Source organism: Abrus precatorius, unplaced genomic scaffold (assembly GCF_003935025.1).
Source record: "Abrus precatorius isolate BTA unplaced genomic scaffold, Abrus_2018 Scaffold3, whole genome shotgun sequence".
Lineage (NCBI taxonomy): Eukaryota > Viridiplantae > Streptophyta > Magnoliopsida > Fabales > Fabaceae > Abrus > Abrus precatorius.
In genome coordinates, this window is record NW_020874373.1 from 27,394,987 (window position 1) to 27,419,387 (window position 24,401).

A 24,401-nucleotide genomic window follows, 5' to 3' on the forward strand; every position below is an offset into this window, starting at 1 on the left:
TACGTTTCAAACTTATAATTTACTATCTGAAAGTTATATTCACCATTGTTGTTAAAAGTTCAATACATATTGTTGTTCGTCGGCAAGTGTATCCATCGAAAAACAGTAAAGGGTTTAAAAATTAAATTTCTAAGTTATTGTCCCACAGATATTACTTTCAAGTATTAAGAACACTTCAATTTCATTGTTTAGAATAAAAAGGTGCGTAATGAATTAAAATAAAAAAGTATTAAATTCAAAAAGTAATTTTAAAAGAAACGAACGAGATTTTTGACAAAAATTAGATGAGAAGAGTTTAGGGCATATGGTTTTACCTATTACACCTTTATATATATTTTTAGTTTAATTCCAATATTAGTTCCTTAATGTTTTCCAACCACCCATACTTATCCTATTAATATCCAATGATCATGTCAATGTTAATATTCTTTACCTTAGACGATTACCCTTAATGATCATGTAAAGTAAAAGGTAGAGAAAGCATAAATAGCCTGTGTGTTTGGTATTTTAATAACGGTTTGAAGAGAAGAATTAAGTTTGATCCGCCTGACCCTTTGTCTCGTTTTATCCTATAGTTTCATTAATTACATGTGATACGACCGCCTACGATGTACTAACTATGAGATGCTAAGAGTGATCAGTTTTTAACATGCACGATTCAATTCAATAGGATAAAAACTAAACATAAATAGAAACTAAAACCATTATTAAACATAAAAATCACATAGAGTATGCAATCAGATTCACCATAGCTCTAGCTATGGATTTAGCTACCCATAACAATGTAAACAATGAAAAACATGATAAACAAATCCATAAACACAAAGAATAATTCAAATAAAAAAATCCAAAAGGAAAAAAATGATTTTTATTCTCCTCCAAGGGGCGCTCAATTACTCGCTCGAACTCCGAACGAAATCTTGTCGTCTTTGCCAACGATCTCCAATAACTCTCAATGGTGAAGTGAGTCAAAACTAAGAGGGAGAAGAAGGTGTGTCAAAAGTAGAATGAAGTAGAAAAGTGTCCAAGTTAGGAGCATAAGGTATCTTTATATAGAGTGTGTCCTAAGTTCTCAGTCAGTTGAGCTCTATCTTTTATAATCGGTTTTGTCCTCTATCAAAATCTTTACCTAAATTTCAAATCTGAGTATGGATAAAAACTCCTACAAGGTTTGAATTTGAATTTGAACTTTTGACCTCAGATCCATCTAACACGGTCGTGCTCCCTCATCCAGCATGTTGTGCTAGAGAACAAAGCACACTTATGTCAAGTGCAAAGCACAGTCGTGCATGACCAATTGAAAATATTCAAATTTTTATTCAGAATATGCTCAAAATGCACAAGTGGTTCTTTTATGCTTAATTGCAAAAATTAATATTAAAATTAGTGAGAGACATCCATAAAACAAGCTTTAATCATATAAATATAGGCCGTAAAACACATCAAAATATGGACTTTTCAATTGTGAATACCAATTTTTGATTGCTCTCAAATAATTTTTTAAATAATAATATATATTAACAAATAAATAAAAATAATAAGGTTGTTTTAACAGAAAAATAAAAAGAAATTGTAAAATCAATTTGGCTCCAGAAAGGCAATTCTACGATATGCAGGCTTATGCCCAACACCTAAAGTAAGCTTCATATATAAGAAAGGGAAAAACTCAGAATTCTAGTCTTCTATGAAACCCTAAAATGTGACCCATATAATAGCAAAATAAGGGATCTAGAAGAGGTGAGCAAAATCTTTTTAGAGGAGGTAGCAACAAGTTTTCAAAGAGAGAGAGAGAGCAAAATTTTGAAGGGAAAAGATCTAAAAAGAAAAAGAAAAAAAAAGGGTAGAGTAGTAAAAGGAAGAAGAACACAAGTAAATAGAGCAAAAAAAAATATCACAATCAAAGAGAATATGGAAAGCAAACTCATAGAACCAAATAATTCATTTTACTTCAATATCATAGTTTGTGGTGTATTTTGTGAACAATAGATTATTGTTTCTATTTTTTGAATCACAAATACGTGTATATTCATTGTAAAACATAGAACATTCAAAAAAATTTTGATGACAAACATTTATCATAGTTCTTCAATCTTCAGATATAATGAAAAAGAAAAAATAAATAAATATACTCTCATTCTTAATCTCAACTGTGATATTTTCGTTTTCATCTTCTTGCACCTTTTACCAATTTCCAAATTTGATAAATATGCCCCAAACTAGCTCACTCTCCTTTTCATTTTTTGCCTCTTTCTCTCTCCTCCTCTTGAAGCCAAATGTTGAAATCACTACAAGTTACTGTATCTCTATTGCATCCTCTATTTTTTTTTTAGTCATTTCAAATATTGCCTTCGCTGACAATGTCGTTCGCGACCCTATGTATACTTTTGAATCTCTCTCTCTCTCTCTCTCTCACACACACACACACATATATATATATATATATATATAATATTTTATTATATCTTTTGCTTAAATATTAATTTATTTTAAGTTAAATCCATATATATATATATATATATATATATATTGTAACACCTTAATTTAATTCCAAAACAATAAATTTTGCAAAATGAGAATAATAAAATTTTTATTTAAGAATAATTTTCCAACAGAGTTTCGTCAAAGCATTTCAAAATAATAAAGGATTACAAGTTTATATCAATAACTGCTACAAAATTAATTCAATTACATAAAAAATTTAAAATAAAATCTAAGTCCTATATCAGTTTCATCCATCTCTTCACTGAACCCGGTGTTGATCGTCTTGGTCACTGAAAATAAATGTAAGGGTGAGTACTCTACACTATCCAACACACACAAACATAGAGACTCACCTCACATACTCCACATGTATTTCTCACATATTCTACTTAATTACAGTCAATCATAAGCAACAACTTCAAGCAATTCATTTCAATTCACAACCTGTGCGCTCACTGTACCAACAACATTTCATATACACGTGTGTTCACTGCACGTAGCCACGTTCTACAATTTCACACCATGAATGGTCGCCGGTTACCCCACCTCACGGATACCACGTGTGCGATCACGAGTCACTCGTAGGGATGACAATGGGTAGGGTACTATAGTACCCATCCCCATATCCACGTTTTAAAAAAATGTCCGTATCTGACCCCATACCCACGTGGGTATGAACATTAATCCCCGTACCCGTACCCGTACCCTCTGGGTACCCACATACCCATATTGTACCCATTACCCGCACTTGTTTGAGAAAAATATGTTTATATAACTTCACATAAGTAGCATAATAATACAAAAATTTAATATGTAGTTGTCGAACAAGGTAAAAACATAAATAAAAAAATAAATATTCAAAGGTCATAAATGCTAAATGTATCTTAATATAATAATTTTCTAAACTAAAATTTTTAGAAATAATAAGCGAAACTAAACACACAAGTTATTTGTCATTGATAACCCTATCTTGTATGAGATTTGATCTATTGACAATGTCAGAGTGACAACGAAATAGATCTGAATAATGGTTGTCCCTTTGTGTGGGATCACTTGGTGACCTCTTGTGATGACATTGACAATTAACTCTAATGAATAACGTTTCATAGTTGTTAGGTTTTAATGAGACAGACATTGAGAATGAGAATATAGTTAGAGTAGTGAAGTTCAATATTAACAACAGAAAGTGGATACATAAAATATTTTTTTTAACTTTTGAATTTGAAATTATAAGAAAAATAATAGATTTAATTAAAATAATATAATATAATTAATATATATATATAAATAATAGATTTAATTAAAATAATATAATATAATTAATATATATATATATATATATATATTAATACTAGTATTTTTAACTCATATACTATACGAATGTATTTTATCAAAAATACAAATTTTTGAAAAATTAATTTAATAAATTAAATATTTATAATGTATATAAATTTTAAAAGAAAGAATTTGAATAAAAGATAAATGGTCACAATAAAATTTTATAATAAAGAAATATACGTGTATATTAAAAAAATTATACTTTTTTATCTACAAAAAAATTAACAAATAAAAATTAACAATAATTTTTTATATTTATATCTTTGCAAAAAAAATTTTGAACGTGAATAAATAGTAAGAATAATATTATTTAGATTCAATAGATTAAAGTTGTGCTTGTAATACATATGTTGTATAAAAAAATATTATTTTAAATTAAAATATAAAAAATAAAATTTAAATATTATTAATAAATAATAAGTTTACAGTAATAGTAGGTGATTATAAAATTTATAAAATATTTACAATATATTTATTATTTATCATTTACTTTATGGTTTAAACATCAATATGAATTTATTAACAAAAATATTTGTGTGAAAAATATTTTATGTGTGTCATATATAAATAATATTTTTTTAAAAAGTTTATCTCATATTAACTATGTAATAATTAAATTGTATTAGCCTAATTAAATGATATAAAATAGTAAATAAATTTTTCTATTAAAAATATAAACTAAAATAAATTTTTTGGTTTACTTTATTATTAAATATATTTTTATATTAATCTTATATAACTTCACATAAGTAATATAATAATACAAAAATTCAATGTATAATTGTAGATAAAGTTCAAACATATATATATATATATATATATATGCGGGTATGAGGCGGGGTAGGTACTTAGATACTCATATCCGCACCCATCCCCATTAAAATTTGTGAATTTTTACCCACACCCATACCCATACTCATATAGCGGGTAAATACCCTACCCATTGTAGGTAAATTTTGCGTGTGCCCATTGGGTACTATACCCATTGCCATCCCTAGTCGTTCAGCAAAGGTGTTAGTCAGAGGTCTAGTTAGGAGGAGTGTGTGTGGCCTGTGGTGCATCCACGCTCACTATTAGTGTCACCACCACTTTCTCTTCCCTAATGCATTTTTATCATTCCCATCTTCCACATTTCCAGTGTATCGCTAAACCATTTATAGCATATTTACAACCGCATTTAACATGCCCTTTTTACACACATTTTCAACCACATACATTATTCATATTCATGCACGGCACACATGCCCTCATTCATTCACATTACACGATATACATGCCCATATTTATTTGCATTATAGTTAACGTATAGTCATTCCATACACAATATTTTCAACAAAATCCATATTCATCAATTTATTCCATCATATATACTATACTCTATTCAATCTTTCTACCATAATCTCACTACAATGAATCAATTCTATCAAACACACACATTCCTAAACCATCCACAAGGCAATGGATAGCAATTTACATGGCATTCAAACATAATGAGATAAGGTAAAGTCCCCCTTACCTCAAATTGAAGACCCACACATGAAATCGACCAAGGAAGTGCTCCCCCACATAAAATTCGTTCTAAATACATGGAAGAATTCCATGAGAATCAAAGGAAACCGAGAAAACAGAGAATGAGGATGAGAAACCGAAACCCTAACCATTAAAACTTACCTCCAAGCGTTCCCAACAAGATTTCAACCTTCAATCTAACTCCTAAACGACTTTAGAGGCAATTTAATTGGTGAAATAAGGTTTTGGCTCGAGAGAATCAAAGAGATTTTGAAGAGTGGAATGAGAAATGAATTTTTCAAACCCTAATCCCTTCAAATACTCTTTTAGTTGCGACACTCTCGCTACAACAACACCCCTTGTCGCTTTGTGAAAATCTCAGAGAAACTGAATCCTAGTTTCTACAGAATCTTGCTTACAAGGAGACCCTCTCGCTACAGTGAGACTACATTCAGAAATGCACCTCTCACTGTTGCTCTCTCACTACAGCGAGAAGGCGGCAATTTCACACCTTCCTCTCAGGGCCCTCTCACTACAGCGAGATATTTCTTACTACAGCCAAAACACCTTGCACCATACACTCAGCCTATTTCAAACAGTCTAGAAAAGTCAATCTCGATGCACAATCAATATCCACATCACATTTTACAACATACACATATTTACACGTATATTTTCATCATCATTCAATATTTATCATTATCACATCAACCTCATCATGCACTCAAGTGCACATTCCAACATCCATTCATTCATACATATATATATATATATATGTGTGTGTGTGTGTGTGTGTGTGTAACGTCTTGAATTTTGTAATATTGATTATTATATATATATATATATATATGTATAGATATATTATTTTGTAAATAAGAATAGAAATAAAAAAATGTTATTGATTTATAAAATAAAAATAATGCACTCAATAATTTTTATTTATATTCATATATACATGTACATTTTATTTATTTAAATTTTTTTACTTTCTCAATTTTTCCATAATTAATAATCTTTGAATTTATTTTTTAAAGCTATAAATATTTTTTTTACAAATATTAATATTAATGTTAATAATAAGATGGATATAATGATGTTTTAAAAATTAAAGTGTCATTATAACCTATTTAAAACTTTAGTGCTTTGATTTTATTTAATCATTCATTTATCATGTTAAATTGTTATTATTTATTTTATCCTTATTATTGTTTTGTGTTTGTACAACATAGATAGACTATTGTGTTAAATTATAGTTTCTTTTAAATTGTGTAACATAATAAAATAAAATATATTTATCAATTTATAATATTAATGTATAATTTCTCTATCATCATGTATTATAAGTTGTCAAAGTTTGCGTGTACCTACGTTACATAGGCTTTATTCCATACTAATTTATCATATCTTATTTTTAATTAATTAGATAATTTTTTAATAATTAATCAAAACGTGTTCCTCTCTAATTAATAATTTACTAATCAATCAACTAATTTAAATCGAAGTTGTTTTATTTACACAACAATTTATAATGTATAACAATCCTACCGTTATGCATTATAAATTATCAAAACATATGTGTACCAACGTTACCTTAAGTTTTATAATCAATATATTAAAAAAATTTAAACCTAACTTCTAAAATTAATCAATTACATGATTTTTTTTATCTAATTAAAATCTATCATCTAAAACATTCTTCTATTATTAAGACTCAAGCATATTCGTTTTTGATTAATCATATACATATCACTAATTTAAGTATACTATTTATGAATTTTATTTCCATGATTAATTAAAAATATACCATTTCAAATGTTTATCTATTCTTTATTATAAAAAAATATTTCATTTACTTACTTAGTAATTAATTTAATTAACATTTTTATCATATTAATGTAGTGATTTGTAGTGTTATTGTGTAGTGTCTCTACTTTTATAAACTATCTTAAATTCTCTTTCAATATGAATTTTCAAATTCAAATATTTCATTTATAAATAAAAATATTTTTTATTTTGCAATATAGTTATGTGATCTTTCTTTGCCTTCTATATTGTTTATCGTAGGATACATGTGTAACACCCTCATTTTTATTTCCTTTGTTTTTAGAAAAATAGAAATTTTGGTGCAAGACTTCTTACTTAGGCGAGATATAGTTTTTTTGAACTAGGCTTTATAGGACATTCTCACTTGAGCAAGAAAGGAAAATATCTTCCCAACTGTCCTAATGTCTTGCCCAAGCAACTTCGCAAGAAAATTTAGACAACTCTCTAGACCTATTCTCACGTAGGCGAGAATACCATCAGAAAAATGTTAGGAAACTATTGTCTGATTTTCTCATTCGGGTGATAATGATCTCGCTCAAACGAGAATGATCTCTCTCAAGGAAGAAATCATGAGTTTTGAAAGGTATTTAAGGAACTTTACATTGAGAAATTTCATTATTCATCAAACCACCTCTCCCTACCGTTCTCTCCCTTTCCTTTCTCAGAGAAAAACTTCTTCTAACCCGAAATCTCTTTTAGATATGAACTCGAATGTCTATTCCACTTGAATCCAAATAAGTTTCTAGAGTTTAGCTCTTGAATTTCACTCCTATTTCTCTGTTCTCTCTATTCATAATAATATTCTATTTTGTGATGTTAAGAAGAACTTTAGTCATTAGGTAGTATCGTCTCTGTTCTCTCTTTTCATAATAGTGCTTTACTTTATGATGTTAGGAAGAAGTTTGATCTTTGGATAGTATATTCGGTCAAAACGTGGAGCTTCTTTCTAAAGCTCACAGATAAGGAGAGTTAATTCCAAACTCTAAGTTTTATTTTTATGCTTTAACTTGAAAAACTCACAATACCCCAATGAATAATATATCTGAAGTACTTTTATGAAAGAATAATGTTAAGAATGAAAATTTAGGGCATGAAAAACCTATAAGTGTTTTCAGAACTATTTAAATGCAATTTCATAGTAAAATTTTTGAATAAAACCATTTTAATAAGTTCCATAATTTTATTAATGACCGTTATGTATGAATAGTAATATTATAGATTATTATTTTGAACAATGTGTGTATTATGAATAATGATAAACTCTAGGATAGGTGATTTTACTAATACCGAGAGAGTGTAATCTCTGACAATATACTATGAACTATATGATTGGTTTAAATCCAAAGGTGACTGACATTTTGCATATTGTATTGAATTGTTTGATGATATGTTTCTTGATTTCACCAATATAGGCTTAAATGAGATCTCTGACTGCCATGAAAAGTTGATGATGCATGATTGATTTATCTATCATGACTAAAATGCTTTCTTTTAGTATATGTGTAAGGTGAACTAAGTTTGGGTATGCTCTAATTTAGACATGATTCATTGAAATAAATGAGGAAAAAGAAATTAATGAAATTGATGTGAATGTCTGTGAATTGCTGAAAAAATGTAAGTAAAAGAAAATGAGTGACTAATACGCATGTCATAAAAACATCGATTGATGTGATTATAGTATATATTGTAATAAATCGACGGGAGATTCATCAATTGTTGATATTGCTATGTTGTAAGATGAAAGGAGGAAGAATCCTTCCTATTTCCTTCAAAGGCAACCTGATGCATAGAACCAGAAGAAGCTTGATTAACAGAAGCTGAAGAAGATTTGTTCTTCTTGTAGTTAGGTGGATAACCAATCAACTTTATAGCATTGATTCTTAGCCTTTTTTATTTGCGTACTTTCATTTTTTATTTTGAATACCGACTAATCACATAATATTTCCATTTGTTCTTTTTATATTTTTCTTTCTTTTGTGCGATTTAGTAATAGTATAATAATTGATTCCATAAATCTATGAATCTCTCCAACCAAATCAAATAATTCATTTATCTTATTATTAGTAAAATTTTTTGTATATAGCTAGAACGACCCTCACAAATTGCAAATATTAATTTGTTAAGAATTAATCAGATTGAGGCTATAGCATCATCATTAGCTGGAATCAAAATATCGGTGAGATCTGAGTCACAATTTGTATCAATTAAACAAACCATTGAAATTTCATGAGATTATGATATATATGTTGTAACATATTGATTAATGTGATTGTAACATTTGTATTAAAATAACATTGATTAATGTAATATTATGATTTTTGTGTGCCACTATTGAGTTTCCATAAGAATAGTTCAAAAATACACTTGGAGTATAGAGTTCGGAGGCCATTTAGGAAATTTGAGAGAAATAAGGGTGATGAATGCTTATAACTTATGTGTACACAATTAGTAGCAAAAGCATTCATATGCCTCACGTTGACTATACCTTTGCTATGAATGCCTTAAAACGCACACATTATATTCGTGTGTGGTCGTTGACAGCCACTATTCATGCTAGCGTAAGTCCTTCATAACTAAAAAAATATGTTGGCAGTGATTTAAAGCCCTGTGAGTACCTAGAGTACTGCTACTTGATGAATAATTCAAAATTGAAATGAACAAAATAGCATGAGTTCAAGAATTGATTGATTGTATCTGATTAAGTGTGAAATGATATTTATGGATGATTTCTGTTTATTTAGAATTGTTTTATAATTATATCTATTTTGATACATAATGCATTAGAAAATATTGTCTGTATTACTTTGACTATATTATAAAATGGGACTCTAGTGGAGTGAAGGATGTAACATCCATTATTTCTAAATATTAATTAAAGAATTATTTGATATTAAGTATGATTGGAATATATTTATATGGAGTTTAAAATTATTTTTTTTAAAAAAAGTGAATCATAAGTCGGTGTAAACAATAATTCCGGCAACAGTTGGTGTTGTAAACAGTAACTCCGGCATGAACAATAACTCCAGCATAAACAGTACCAAATTTTTTTCAAAATTTTGCCTATAAATAGGGGACCTTGCACGACATTTTTTATTCTTTACACTTCTCAAATGTTCTAGAGAGACCCAAAGTCATATACTATCATTTTCTCTCATACTAAACTTTTTAAACTTAGATTTCTCTTCAGATCTGGAATCATAAGTTCATTCTAAGCTATTCAAAGTAAGTTTGTCTAAGTTTGAATCTAGATTTACCATTCATTTCTCTTCATCTCAAATTTCTTATAGGTATCTTATGATTTTTGGGATATACTTTGATTTTAAAGTAAAATCTTCAGTTAAATCTTTGAAAAATCCTTATCTTAAGGTAAGGAGGGCTCTACTTTACATTTTGTTATGTATATTACTTGTGTTCTTATAGATCTGATTATATATATATATATATATATATATATATATATATGATTATATGTGGAATAATCTTTGTTTTGTTAAAAAATAATTAGTGAATAGTGAGAATAATTGGTTGTTTATGTGATTTTATGATGAATATATGAAGATATATGGTGAAAATATGTTATTATATTCAAATAATGTATGATAAGGTATATTGAGGATGGTTGATATGATGTTGTGATTTTGTAATATGAAATGTATAAAGAGATGGATGTTACATGTTTGAATATATTGTGGTTCATGTAAAAATGATGTGTATTATGAATATGCCATGATTTGATGTATAAGATGAAAAGTATGCGGACATGTAATGAAAAATATGTGTGAACATGAGAAATGACATATGTGAACATGTGAATATACTAAAAAAAAGTATGAGATGGAAATGAATCTGACGTAAATAGTTATAGAGATACACTGGAAGTGGAAGATGGAGACGATATGGGATATTTTGGAAAAATGCAGGGTGGTGAGTGACATTCAGGGTTCTGCATGGAATATTATGTACGAATGCACCACATGGCCGCACACTCATTTCCCAACTTTACTCCTAACCATTACATTTGCTAAGGGGCTGTCTATTACATGCGTTGTATCCGTGTTGCATTGGGTCAACTCGTCCTAGTTTACTGAAAATGTTGTGTAAGGGTGAGTCTCTACCCTACCACTCATACATAATACATATTCATCATAACAAATATCTTATTACAATTAAAGAAAACATTATGGTATTGTATATCACAGTGCATGGATGGATAAGAACTATTATAGGACTTAATTATTTTGAGTTATGTAATGGATATTTTTAGTTCTATTGCATTCTTTTGAAACAGTTGTAAAATTACTACTTTCTTTGTTGCAGATGAAATTTTAGAATCTTTATTCTTTAAAATATTTATGAATCAATGAAATTTTACTCTATGAACCTTATATCATTTCATTGTTTCTTTCTCATTAAAGAATTTTTGAAAGAAAATTACTTTATCATTTAAATTTTTATGAAAATTCATCATATATTGAGAAAAGAAATATAAGGCGTTACAGAGTATATTCACCCTTACAAACATTTTCAGGTAATAAAGAGATAAAAGAAGATAAATCTATCATAGGATCATACATAGAATGGATTGTAAGGAAGAAAATTGCTCTGTTAGAATTAATTATTTTGAGGAACATAATAAAATTACTTGAATTTTTATTTAGAATTTATAATACTTTGATAAATTCAATTGTAAATAGTTATTTAAGGTGTAGGTGTAATATTTATTAGTTAATTGTTTTAAACTATAAATTATATCTAGCTTTAGTTAAAATTTTAATTTAATGATAAACAATTTTGTTTATATTATGAACTTGAATTATATATATATATATATATATATATATATATATATATTATGAAATTTTAGTTTTTATTCTAATTATAAATTTAAGTTATGAAAACGTATTTTATTTATATTATTAATGAAATTTTTTTATATAAATAAAGTTTTAAAAATTTGATGACTTTTATTAGTTTATATTCATATATTTGTACAACTTTTGAAAACTATTCGAATCTCTTACGATTTTCATTAAATTTTGTCCAAAATTACATATATAATTAAGGAAAATTCTGTAAATTAAAGTAAAGGTGTTATAAATTGGTATCAAAGTAGTTTGTCCTAACAAGCTTGGGTATGAGACTAGTTTGCTTGTGTGGTGTGTATTTATATTCTTATTTTGTAAGAATAAGCTGATTGTTTACTAGTATAATTTATTTGATATTCCCAAATAGGAATTTGTGTGAATTGTTTGAATTAAATGTATAAGTGTATGTGAACGATAGGTTTGCTAACATACATATGATATGTTTATAAAAAATATTCAATCACTAAAAATGGTCACTAAATTATGATTTTCTTATAGTGATGATATCAAATTTTACTTGTATTAACGTCTAATTTCTCATTTTCTAGAAGGAAAATTCGACTTTATTTTATTCTAATTTTTTATTTTCTAGAAAGAAAATTTGACTTTATTTTATTGTTCTTGTTCTATTAAGGCTATCTTATTATTATTATTTTTAAAATTTTTGTCATTCCTTTTTTGCCAGATACAATTGTTTGGAATGTAACATAATAACGGGCATCTTACCAAAAAAGAATAAATACCGATAGTCATATGTATGTATATAAATAAAAATATAGAATTAGAAAACTAAGAAAAAGAGTTGATGAATTTGACTATTCATGAATGTTTAGGCATGTTGGTTTAATTCCTCTTTCTTTGAAGATATAAATTATACAATTTTTTAGAAGGATGTATAAATGAAGATATATAATGTTGGTCTAATTGAACTAGCTTGACCTTATTAGGTTGATAATAGTATGATGCAAATGTAGAGGCTTTTTCCGCTTAACAAGATTCACAAATGGAATTTTAACAACTGTGTTTGTAACCTTCTAAAAAATGAATCCAATAAAATTAGTAGAAATCATTTGCAAAGTATTATAAGAGTTCTCTCTAAATTATATATATATATATATATATAAAGAAATAACACAGCCTTTCAAAATAATACATTCATCGATATTGTACATGATTATTAATCCTAACTTCATAAAACAAATGAACTAGACAATGCTTCACAAGGTAAAAAAAAACTTGGGAGAAAAAATTGTTCTAACTTGTACAAAATGAATGAATCAAAGAAATTATAAGTTTCTTTGACTTGCACAAAATCCATTGGTATTGTACAAGACCATCAATCCTAACTTTATAAGGTAAATGAATTAAAATGTGCTTCGTATAGCCAATGAAACTTAGAGAAAATATTTGTTCTAACTTAAACAACATTATTGCAATATTTTACTCCATTATTTATAATTTATCTTCTCTCTCAAAAGTGGTGAAATTAATTTATAAAAGAATTGACTAATCTTTATAAGTGTGTTACAGAAGGGCTTTGATAATGGTTTAAATGTTATTGGAAGCAAAGGTTGTATGAATAGATAATAATCATGATTTTTTATTTTTCATACCGAACAAATTTGTGTCTCTAATGTCAACGTACTTAGATAAGTTGTTGACAAATCTCATCGAGTAACTTTAGTTTTTTTTACCTATTCAAACACATATACTCTTTGTTATTTATTAAATCTATATTTTGCTTTTAGATTATTTGGTTTCTACCTCTAATCTCTTCTTCTACAAAATTTTCTATGTCTAATCTAGCTTTCAAATGGTCTTCTATCTTGCCTTTAGTCTCTATAACAATACTGCTTAGTTTAGGATTGCTTCAATAATATTAAGTACTTTTGATATTGTGGAAATAAGGAAAAATCCAATGGCAAATAGTGGGAGTTTGCTAGTTTTGGTGGTGTCATTTTAAGGGCAAAGAGTTGAGAACATAAGGTTTAGATAGAGGTTAATAGGGCTTTTCGTTGGATCAGGTTGGACGATTTTGGGTGTAATTAAATCACAAAAAGCTCAAATCGACCTCTATATTATTAGAGTCGTAACTGTCCGCTTAATGGGTCGAATTGAATAGATTTTGGATTAGACAGATTTTAGGTTAAACGGGTCGGATAAGCAGTTTGAGCCAAAATGATCTATTTATCAAAAACTATAAAAAATCTTACAAACATGCCACTCAAAACACATTCAAATCCACACATACCCCACCTAAAAAACCCAATATCAAATCAAACCATCCCAAAAATAAATAAAAAAATACTTTTTGTACTATTCTCCAAAAGTGCCACCCCACAACCTCTTCTTGGACAATCCATCAGCACACTGACGATCCTCCCAGAGTTCCAACCCACCGGTGATGATTCCGGACACAAAAGCTACTGGGTGTTTCACTGTCAATCCTTCCTTCCTCAATTTCACGCCGGGAGGATCCAACAACGGCCCCATTATTGCTTCCGCCACATACTGAGGAAACGACGCCGACATTATACTGTATAAAAATAACAAAAATACTAAAGGGAACATATGAATCCTATTATCCAACAAACAACTATCCACGAACGTTCATGTCTTTATCTTTCCACTCTTCTCCTTCACCATCTCTTCCTTTTGAATATCATCTTGAATATGGAAGGTCCATTGAGTTCGAACTTTCTAATCCTACCTACGAAACGCGCTGCCATTTTCTATGCGTAACTAGGGTTTCATTATTTTTAATATTAATTTAATAGGTAGTCGGGCAGATTCGGATCTCAATTCTTTTTTTCGAATTAAGATCCGAATCTGACCATTTTTAAACATATAAGTCCATTTTTATTGATCCGAATTTCTTCTAAATAAGCCGACCAATCCTATCCATGTTTTAAACATTCAGAACTCGGTTTCAGACAGACTTAGCATTTTTGGACAGTCCTAGATGTTAAAGTGAGGTGATGGGGTGATCAATGCACAAGATGTGGCATTAAAGTTGTGCTAACATATAATATGATAACATTCTTTTCACAAAAATAAATATTTCTTAAGGAATCCGTGAAAATTATATAATTAAAATGTAATAAATAAATTTAAAAATTAAAATATTCATTTTGTTTAATTTATTTTAAAAATATTAATTGAACATGAATATTTAAAAATGTTTTATATATACATATTATTAACGTACATTTAAATTTCCTTAGGATAAAATATAAGAATTTCAATTTATTCTAGATTATAATAATATAATAATAAAAGCTTTTAGTAACTATTTTAGTAAATTCCTTTAGGTATTACATTTCTATTAATTAAGATTTTTAATAGTAGGTTTTGAAATTTTTTCTACTATAAAAACTCATTCATTTAATAACTATATTAGAATTAATAAATACAACATTAATGTATAATAATTATTTTAATGTGTATTTAAATTTTATTATTTTAAAATATGTTGATAAGCTAAATTTATTTTAAATAATAATAGTAATAAATAATTGCATTGTAAACATTTAATGTACCGTATATTCCTTACATTAATTATATATTATATTTAATAAATATGACATTAAATGCTAATCTGAAATCAATTATACTTATATAATATATAGATAATGTTAATTATTTTGTGTGCTGTTTTTCAATTTTAATGTCTAAGAATTAACTAGAGAAATGGCTGAAATAAAGTTGAGTTTCAAAGACGAAAGATGGTCATTGAAAGGGATGAAAGCACTGGTGACAGGAGGAACCAAAGGCATAGGGTTGGTTCTCTAATATAAATCTCAATCATCTCTAATTAGTACATGTTACTACTTTCTTTCTTCTGGTAATTCCATAGTTTTTTATTTTTTGCTTTTTTTCTTTGTAATTTAGCCGTGCAATTGTTGAAGAGTTGGCAGAATTTGGGGCAGTGATTCATATATGTGCACGTAATCAAGAAGATATTAACAAATGTTTGGAAGAGTGGAAAAGCAAAGGATTTAGCGTGAGAGGGTCGGCATGTGACATAATATCACGGGAACAACGTCAAAATTTAATGGAAAGGGTTGCCTCAATCTTTGATGGAAAGCTCAACATTCTAGTAAGCTACTTGTATCTCTTCATTTGATTCTGATGTGTCGAAGAAAGGCTAATAATAATAATATCTTTTGAGAATGTCTTTTTTTTTAATGTGTTTTCTGTGATTTGTTTGAAACTTTAAAAAAGACAGAATTTGTTGGTTAATGTTATTTATTGATTAAAATTGGATTTTATTTTAATAAAACAATTATATTTAATATTATCATCTTATTAAGATAAAACTCTATTTTTTATTAACAAAAACCCCAACAATATGTAAGGAATTATACTTAGTAGTAATCAATTTACGAGATCAATAATTTGACTTTTAAAGAAATAGATTAATTATGTAAAATATGTTAAAGAATATAATAAAAAAGCATAATACTTGAATTTTTTTTATTTGTTTTGATTATTTTAAGGATAATTTTTTTTTCTACTATTAAACGAGGCTTAAAAGCCCAAAGCAAACAACAACCTAGGAAAATAGCCTTGGCTGCAACACTCCAAGAGAGTCAAGATGTAAGAAAGGCTCTAAATAGTCAGGAGTCTCACCAAAAATAGAACAATCCAACCCAATCTCTGGACCACTCTTAGCAAGCCAATCAGCACACTGGTTTGCTTCTCTCTGGACATGCTGGAATCTAACAAACTTAATTCCACTAATCAAATTTCTTATTTTACTAATTACAAAGAAATAAGGATGTTTACAATCTTGAACATTTAAAATAAGAGAGATGGCTTCTTTGGAGTCACATTCGATCCATATAAGTTGGATATTTTTGGACAAGCTGGAGACCCCAAAAAATACCCCAGAACTCAGCCATAATAGGAGTACAAGAATATAGAGATTTGTGAAATCCAGTTATGAATCTGCCTTTGTCATCACGAACTAGACCACCACAGCTAGCTAACCCCAGAGATTGAGAAGATGCACTGTCTATATTAAGTTTGAGCTGCTTTTCAAGAGGAGGCTGCCACTTTATAAGACTATAGCTATCCCAAATGCCATAATTTTTCCTCTGTTTATCCCTGTCATAGAAGAGGAAATAGTCAAAATCAAGCAGAATTTTATGGAGCAGAGCCGCATTAGTCCAAAGGTTGTTTGAAATAGAACACAATTTCTATTCTTTCACAAGTTCCAAACAACACCAAAAAGTTTGTTCCAAACAGTGTACAAAGGAAAATTCAACTTAGACAAATTATAAGTCAGCCAGTTAGAAAGGCCAAGACTAAAGAAATAGGACCAATTATCAGGGGGAAAGATTTGCTTCCAAATAGCTGTAGCTGTCCAACAATCACGAAGAACATGAATAACAAATTCAGGAGCTTCCTGATATCTAAAACAAATAGAAGAATCAGTCAAATTACGATTAGCTCTTTAAATATTAGTTAACAGCCTGCCATGAGCAGTTTTTCATAAAAAAGTAGAAATCCTAGGAGGGCCCTCTCAATCCTAAACAAGTTTAAATAAATTATTATTTCCAGAACAGAAAGACTTAGCATTGGAGATTAAATTGTAAGCAAATTTTACAGAGAAGTTCTCATCATTAGAAAGCTTCCAAAACACCCTATCTTGACCACTAGAAATTACATGCGGATTGGTCTTAGCTATCAATTCACAAGATTGAGCAGGAAGGAAATTCCTAATTTTTGACCAATCTCATCCCCCATGGATGGCAAAGAGGGCCACTGGATCATTTAATTCACTATTAGGGATTTCTTTAATAGTAGAACTTAAGAGATTTTGATTTGGAAGAATCCAATTATCCTTCTAAAACCTGATAGACAAACCATCACCTAAAACCCATTCTAACCCATTATAGAAACAATCCCAAACCGAAACCATGCTCTTCCACAAAGGCGAGGATTTTTGGTTAATACATAAGGAAGGATCTTTTCCTAGGGAGAATTTGTACTTACTACTAAGGACTCTAGCCCACATCTCACCAGGAGTATTAATAAACCTCCAACAAAGTTTCATAATAAAGGCCTGATTCACAAGGTTAATATCTCTAAAGCCTAAACCTTCTTCATTCTTAGGCTTACAAATTTTCTCCTAACTTATCAAATGACATTTTTTACCATTTAGAGACCCCTAAATAAACTTTTTGTAGATAATATTAATTTCTTTACAAATGGCTTTTGGAATAATCATGGATTGCATAAAATAATTAGGGATATTCATTATGCAAGATTGAGCCAGTGTCACTCTGCCAGCAAAGGAAAGAGACTTCATTTTCCAGCTTAAGAGTTTCTTCCTAATTTTGTCAATAAGAAAAGCAAACTCATGCCTAGAACAGTTGAGATGACTAATGGGAATACCTAAATATTTACCAAAATGTATGGACTTTCTGAAACGTAAAGTAAGACTAATATCTTAAATTAAAGGAGAAGGACAATTTCTAGAAAAATAAATAGAAGACTTATCTTTATTAATAGACAAACCAAAGGTTGAACAAAATAAATTTAAAACAGAATTAATAATCTCAGCATGATGGTTATCAGCTTTAGCAAGTAGAATGATATCATTTGCAAAGAAAATATGAGATATTTTAGGGCCAGTAGTACTGAAAGAAAAAGGAGTCCAGACACAATTATTTACCCTATCCTGAATTAAATGGGTTAGTTTCTCAATGCACATAACAAAGATATAAGGAGAAATAGGATCACCCTGCCTAATACCCCTATTAGGCTTAAAACTAGTAGTTTTGCGATTATTCCAATTAATAGACATGGAAGAAGTGGAAATACACTTATTAATAAGATCAGAAATCCTATTATTAAAGCCAATTTCCTGAAGAATATCAGCAATGAAACTCCATTTAATTTTATCATAATCCTTTTTAAGATCAATCTTAATAATCATGAATCTATTTCTATTTTTCATTTTGTCAAAAGAATGAACAAGCTCTTGCAAAATTAGGGTATTGTCAATACCCTGCTTTCCAGGAATAAAACTAGTTTGGTTAGCAGAGATAAGGAAAGGCAGAGATCCCCTAATTCTATTAGCCAAAAGTTTAGTTATAATTTTATAACTGACATTGCATAAAGCAATAGGCCTAAAATGTTTCAAGCTTTCAAGGCTATCAGTTTTAGGAATCAAAGTAATAACAGTATCATTAACAGCAACAATATTTTGAGGATTTATGAACATATCAGAAACAAACCTAAAAATATGTTGTAACATATTGATTTTTATAAAACAAAGCATGAAGCCCATCAGGACTAGGAGACTTGAAATTTCCTATGCTAAACAAGGCAGATTTTACTTCTTCTAAAGTTAACTTAGCCTCAATAATGGTTCTATCAGAATTCCTAAGGGAGGGAAATTTAGATACAGTGGTCAGAATGGTATGAGAAGTATTAGGATCAGTGTAAATATCCCTAAAGTAACTCACAGCCAAGTGCTAGAGTTTCAAAGGGTCATATTCTGAACTATTATATGCATTCCTAAGGGCCTCAATTCTGTTTTGTTGCCTACGGATAATTACAGCTTTATAAGAAAACTATTATTTTTGTCACCTAGTTTAATCCAGCTAGATTTGTAATGGTGAAACCAAAAGGTTTTCTCATAATACAGAATTTTCTGATAATCCATCCACAGAGATTTCATGAGATTGCAGAGGTACGGATTATCTTCCTTTCCTAATTTGCAGGATATTCCTCTAATCCTATTAAGAAGCCTCTTTTTCTGTTTAAAAATATTGCCAAAAACATTGATATTCCAGTCAGTTATATTATTTTTAAATCTAGTCACATTGTCAATCCAAGAGCTGGACTCCAACCAGGAGTTTTGAACTTGATTACTAAAATCATCATGACACAACCAAGGGGCTAGAAATTTAAAGTTCTTAGGCTCCTCTAACTTTGAACCACAGTCCAACATGATCAGATTTTAATATAGGAATATGGATAATTAAACTATTATGGAATAGGGCTCTCCATTGGTCATTAGCAGTAACTCTATCAATTCTTTCTTTAATCTGCCCTCTTTTCTAAGTGAAGGAGTTACCTTTAAACCCTAAATCCTATAATCCACAGGTATTAAGGCAGTCAGCAAATTGGTTCATTAGGACTAGATTCACAGGTCTACCCCCCGATTTCTCATTTTCAAACAAAATAGAGTTAAAGTCTCCAGTAACAACCCAAGGATCATTTATTGATAAACTAAAATCAGTCAACAACTTCCAAACTTCAGCTCTCAGCCCTTTTAGAGGGCTAGCATAGACAGAGAAAAGCACCCAATCTCTCGGACCATTACTAATTCTGAGATGAATAAAGTATTTATTTTTTCCTATAATACTCACTTGAACTTTCTTAGAATTACAACAACACCAGATTCTCCCAGAGAATCCAATAGCATCCATCTTAACATGGCCATCTAGATGAATTTTATTAAGAACTAAATCAGCTTTATCAGCACTTATCCTAGGTTCAAACAAGGAAATAAAATCTAGAATGTATATTTTCACAAGGTCATTTATGAGTCTGGAAAATGTCCTACCCCTTGCCCCCTACAATTCTAGAAGAAATAATTCAAAAAGTTAAGATAACGGTTTAGAAGCATCCTCAGGATGCTGGGTCAACTCCAATGTTCTACCACTAATCATCCTTATCAAGGATTTGGTTTTCATTGATAATCTTATTTGTCATCATTACTAAGGGTATATCAGGTGGCTTATCAGTGGGAAGATGACCTAAGGTCTCAGAATTCATACCTATAAGATCCAAGATATTATTACCCATTGTATTGTTATTTAGGAGGCTATTATGAAGTCTGGACATTAAACTAAGAGTCTATTTACTCTCTAGTTCAGATCTATTATTAGGGATAACTTGATCAGTCCTAATGTTATTAGGATTTTCAGTTTGAAAAGGGCTAACTTTCTCTTTTCCCCCTTTAGTATGTTTTGATAAAGATTTAGCTTTGTAATTTTTTTTAAGTTCTCACCAAGTTTAGGATTAGGACTTTTATTAACCTGTTTATTAGAAACAGAATCCTTAATTTGCACACAATTACTCCTATTAGATTCTGAAATTTTATTATCAACAGTTTCTATTTCTTGGGTTTCCTCCTGAATTGCATCCCCAAGTATGTCAAATCTAGATCCAACAGTTGAATCCCTAAATTTCCCATTTTTAAGGGAATTTTCAAAAGTTAAAAGGTAGTTAGTTTTTTTCCTAAACTATTTCTTGGCTAACATCCAAGGTCCAAATTGTTCAACTATCTATCCAACATCAGAATTCTGAGAGTCTATAACCATATCCTTAGCTATGCTAGAGTCATCAAGACCTTCTCCCATCCTACTAGTTACATTCCTCTTAAGGGGTACCTAAAACTTGAATGGTGGTTCCACACTGCTCTTGCCTATGTCCATATTTCTCACATTTGAAGCATATTAAGTGTAAACCCTCATACTCTACTTTGAATTCTTGACCTAAAACTTTGAAAGCAGGGACTAATTGCTTCCTAAGGTTAATTTCAGTACAAATTCTAACAAATTTACCCCTAGATAGCAGGGATTTATAGGGATCCACTTTCAACATTGATCCTAAGCAAGCTCCAACTTGCCACAGAAATTTATTGTTATACAATTCAAGGGGTAAGTCAGGAATACGAACTCACACAGCTATTTTCTTTATAATATAGTCCTTAGTCTAGAATAGAGGCCTCCACCTCTGAACTAGAAGATAATGGTCCAAGATTAACTAAGGTCCTTAAAAAAGAGCATATTTGTAATCTTCCATACTCCTAAATAGAACTAAATCTCCGGTTTAGATAGTTAAAGCTCACTGACTTTTCTAAAAGCTTAACAATAAGGGAGAACTTCCAAAGAAAGCATCAACCCTCATAATCTTTAAGGGGAATTTTAAGACTAGGGCAAAGATTTTGATCCTCACTTCCTATCACATTAGATTCATCATTTTCAGGATGGATATTAAAATCTTCTAGCACTGATTTAATGATTTCCTCATCATTTAGAACTAAATCAAGATCTTTTGACTCCAGAACTTTATCTTTATATGATAAAGGTACAGAAACATTAAGGGTAGAAAACACTTGAGATTGAATCGGGTTTAGTGAGCGCAGTTCTTCTTGCATGAGTTCCTCTTACTCTTCAGAGACCGCCTCAGATCCCATCTTGGCCTTTTTCGTACTTCAATTTATCAAATCTAACTCTTCTTTAGATCGTTTTTTCGCTTCATAACGCTTCATCCTTTCTCGATCCTCTTGGCCAGAGATCTAAAACCAGAACCTTTAGCTTTCTATCCCCTGCCTTGCATTTTGTCCCTCGGTAGGTCACAGGCTGGCTAGGGCGAAAACCCTAGCAACGTCTCTTTTACTCCTCTTCTTAAAAAGAAAGAAAAGCTTTCTTGAAGCCCGAGAAAACCCTATTCTCTTCCTTTTTACGAAGTAGTATATAAATTTTTAACAACAAAGAGAAAACCAATTTAAAATCTTTCTATTTAAAAATACATTAAAAATTTTCATTAATAATTAGATTTATTTTGTACAAAAGTAATAGGTCTAAAAAAATAATGTTTTTCCTAATAACTGTAAAGGGCCATTTCTAAAACAAGTTCTAAAATAGGTTATATAATATAATAGCACTTAATTTAAAATTTATCTAAATATGTCAAATAATTTAAAAACTTTATTTTAGATTAATCTAATTAATTAATGAATTAATTTAGAGAAATGGTTAGTTTGTGTGTTTGATACAAGTTGTTTAAAAAGAGTGTATCTGAAAAATGCACACTCTGAATATAAATGATCAAAGTACGTATTGTAACTTGCAAGAAGACAACCAAACATAGTAGCTGGAATGCTTCTAATGCAAAACCTTTGGTCTATGTACAATGAAACTCTCATGTTTCAAATATTTTGCTTTTAAGTTTTCAGGTACTAAAATCTGTTAATGTATATCAAAAGGTACAAGAATTTTTCTGTCGTTAAACTTCATACATGATGTATGGTTATTCTTGTATCTCTGTTACAGTTACTTGATTTTCCCTAAATTAGTTGTATTTGAGATTAGTTAGTAAACGATTATAATAGGTGAACAATGCTGGAATAAGTGGGCCTAAGAAAATCATAGATCATACTGCTGAAGATATAACAACTATAATGGGTACCAATTTTGAGGCTAGTTACAACCTGTGTCAACTTGCATACCCCCTTTTAAAAGCTTCTGGAAACGGGAGCATCATATTCATATCCTCTGTTGCAGGCATGGTAGCTATGCCTCTTGGTTCTCTCTATGCAGCTTCTAAAGGTTTTTCCTTTTTTCTTATTCATATTCTTCAAATGTGAAAGCAACATGAAATTTGAGTCAATAATCAATGTGTGCACAAATTTAATTCAGGAGCTATAAATCAACTCACTAAGAACATAGCAATGGAATGGGCAAAGGATAATATCCGGGCAAATGCTGTAGCACCCGGACCTGTTAAGACCTCACTTTTGGAGTCTTTCATGGTATGTAGAGTTATTAAGTGAGTATGTATTCAATTTTAGTTCTCCAATTATAAGCAAGTTTTTTATTTTATAAAAAATTCAGTTTTATTTTTTTTCGATAAAATAAGATTTATTTTAGTCTATTTTAATATAAAATAATAATAGAAAATAAAGTACAAAAGACTAAAAAATTAGTGATCTTTAAAAATTTTAAAATTAAATTGAGATTTTTATAAAGTTTGAAACTAAAGTATCAACGTTTTTAATTTCAAGAATCAAAATCGGTATTGAGTTGTTTTTAAAGTTTAGCTGTTTCGAGGCACGTCAAAATTGATTGGCATCACATGTCTTTGCTACCTATATTGTATAGTTGTAACAATGACATAAGTTCTGTTGCATATTATGTTAATAATTAATTTAGTGAGCATGCTGAAAGCCTTTATGTAATTGCTCGTTATAGAATTCTGCTGAAGGGGATAAGGTCGTAGATGATGTGGTGTCTCAATCACCTCTTGGTCGCATGGGAAAACCCAAAGAGATATCAGCAATTGTTGCTTTTCTTTGCCTTCCAGCTTCTTCATACATCACTGGACAAATTATAAAAGCAGATGGAGGTTTCACAATTTAAAATGTTTTGCTAAATTTTAAAACTACAATAAGACCGAAAAACAAGATCTCTAGATCAACTTGTTTTGACTCAAGCTCCAAAAAATAATTTTGTTAACATAGTTGTTCCAATGTATGTTATGATCTATTGCCTTCACTGTCTTGGATATCCCATTTGTATAGTTAACTAGCTTATTTCTATATATGGGTTATAGTTTGTGTATGCTAAATTTCTT

The 24,401-nt window shown here is 29.4% G+C and overlaps 1 protein-coding gene across 6 annotated transcripts; it reads left to right on the plus strand.

Annotated features, from left to right (window-relative positions):
• Positions 1 to 15,710: 15,710 nt before the first annotated feature.
• On the plus strand, positions 15,711 to 24,187 carry LOC113861610 (tropinone reductase homolog). 6 transcript variants are annotated; one of them, XM_027494547.1, is made up of 5 exons: positions 15,711 to 15,799; positions 15,912 to 16,119; positions 23,161 to 23,377; positions 23,468 to 23,589; positions 24,020 to 24,187. In XM_027494547.1, exons 1-5 carry the CDS (start codon positions 15,711 to 15,713, stop codon positions 24,185 to 24,187), a joined length of 804 nt encoding a protein of 267 aa, XP_027350348.1. The 6 variants fall into 6 exon arrangements, with proteins under 6 accessions (XP_027350348.1, XP_027350351.1, XP_027350350.1 ...); XM_027494550.1 differs by having other exon boundaries at positions 24,041 to 24,187; XM_027494549.1 differs by having other exon boundaries at positions 23,468 to 23,584; positions 24,033 to 24,187.
• Positions 24,188 to 24,401: the final 214 nt, after the last annotated feature.

Coding starts and splice junctions, on each gene's coding strand:
- LOC113861610 (XM_027494547.1), top strand. CDS start 15,711: ATGGCTGAAATAAAGTTGAGTTTCAAAGACGAAAGATGGTCATTGAAA. Junction 16,120..23,160: donor ATGGAAAGCTCAACATTCTA/GTAAGCTACTTG, acceptor CGATTATAATAG/GTGAACAATGCTGGAATAAG. Junction 23,378..23,467: donor TCTCTATGCAGCTTCTAAAG/GTTTTTCCTTTT, acceptor AATTTAATTCAG/GAGCTATAAATCAACTCACT.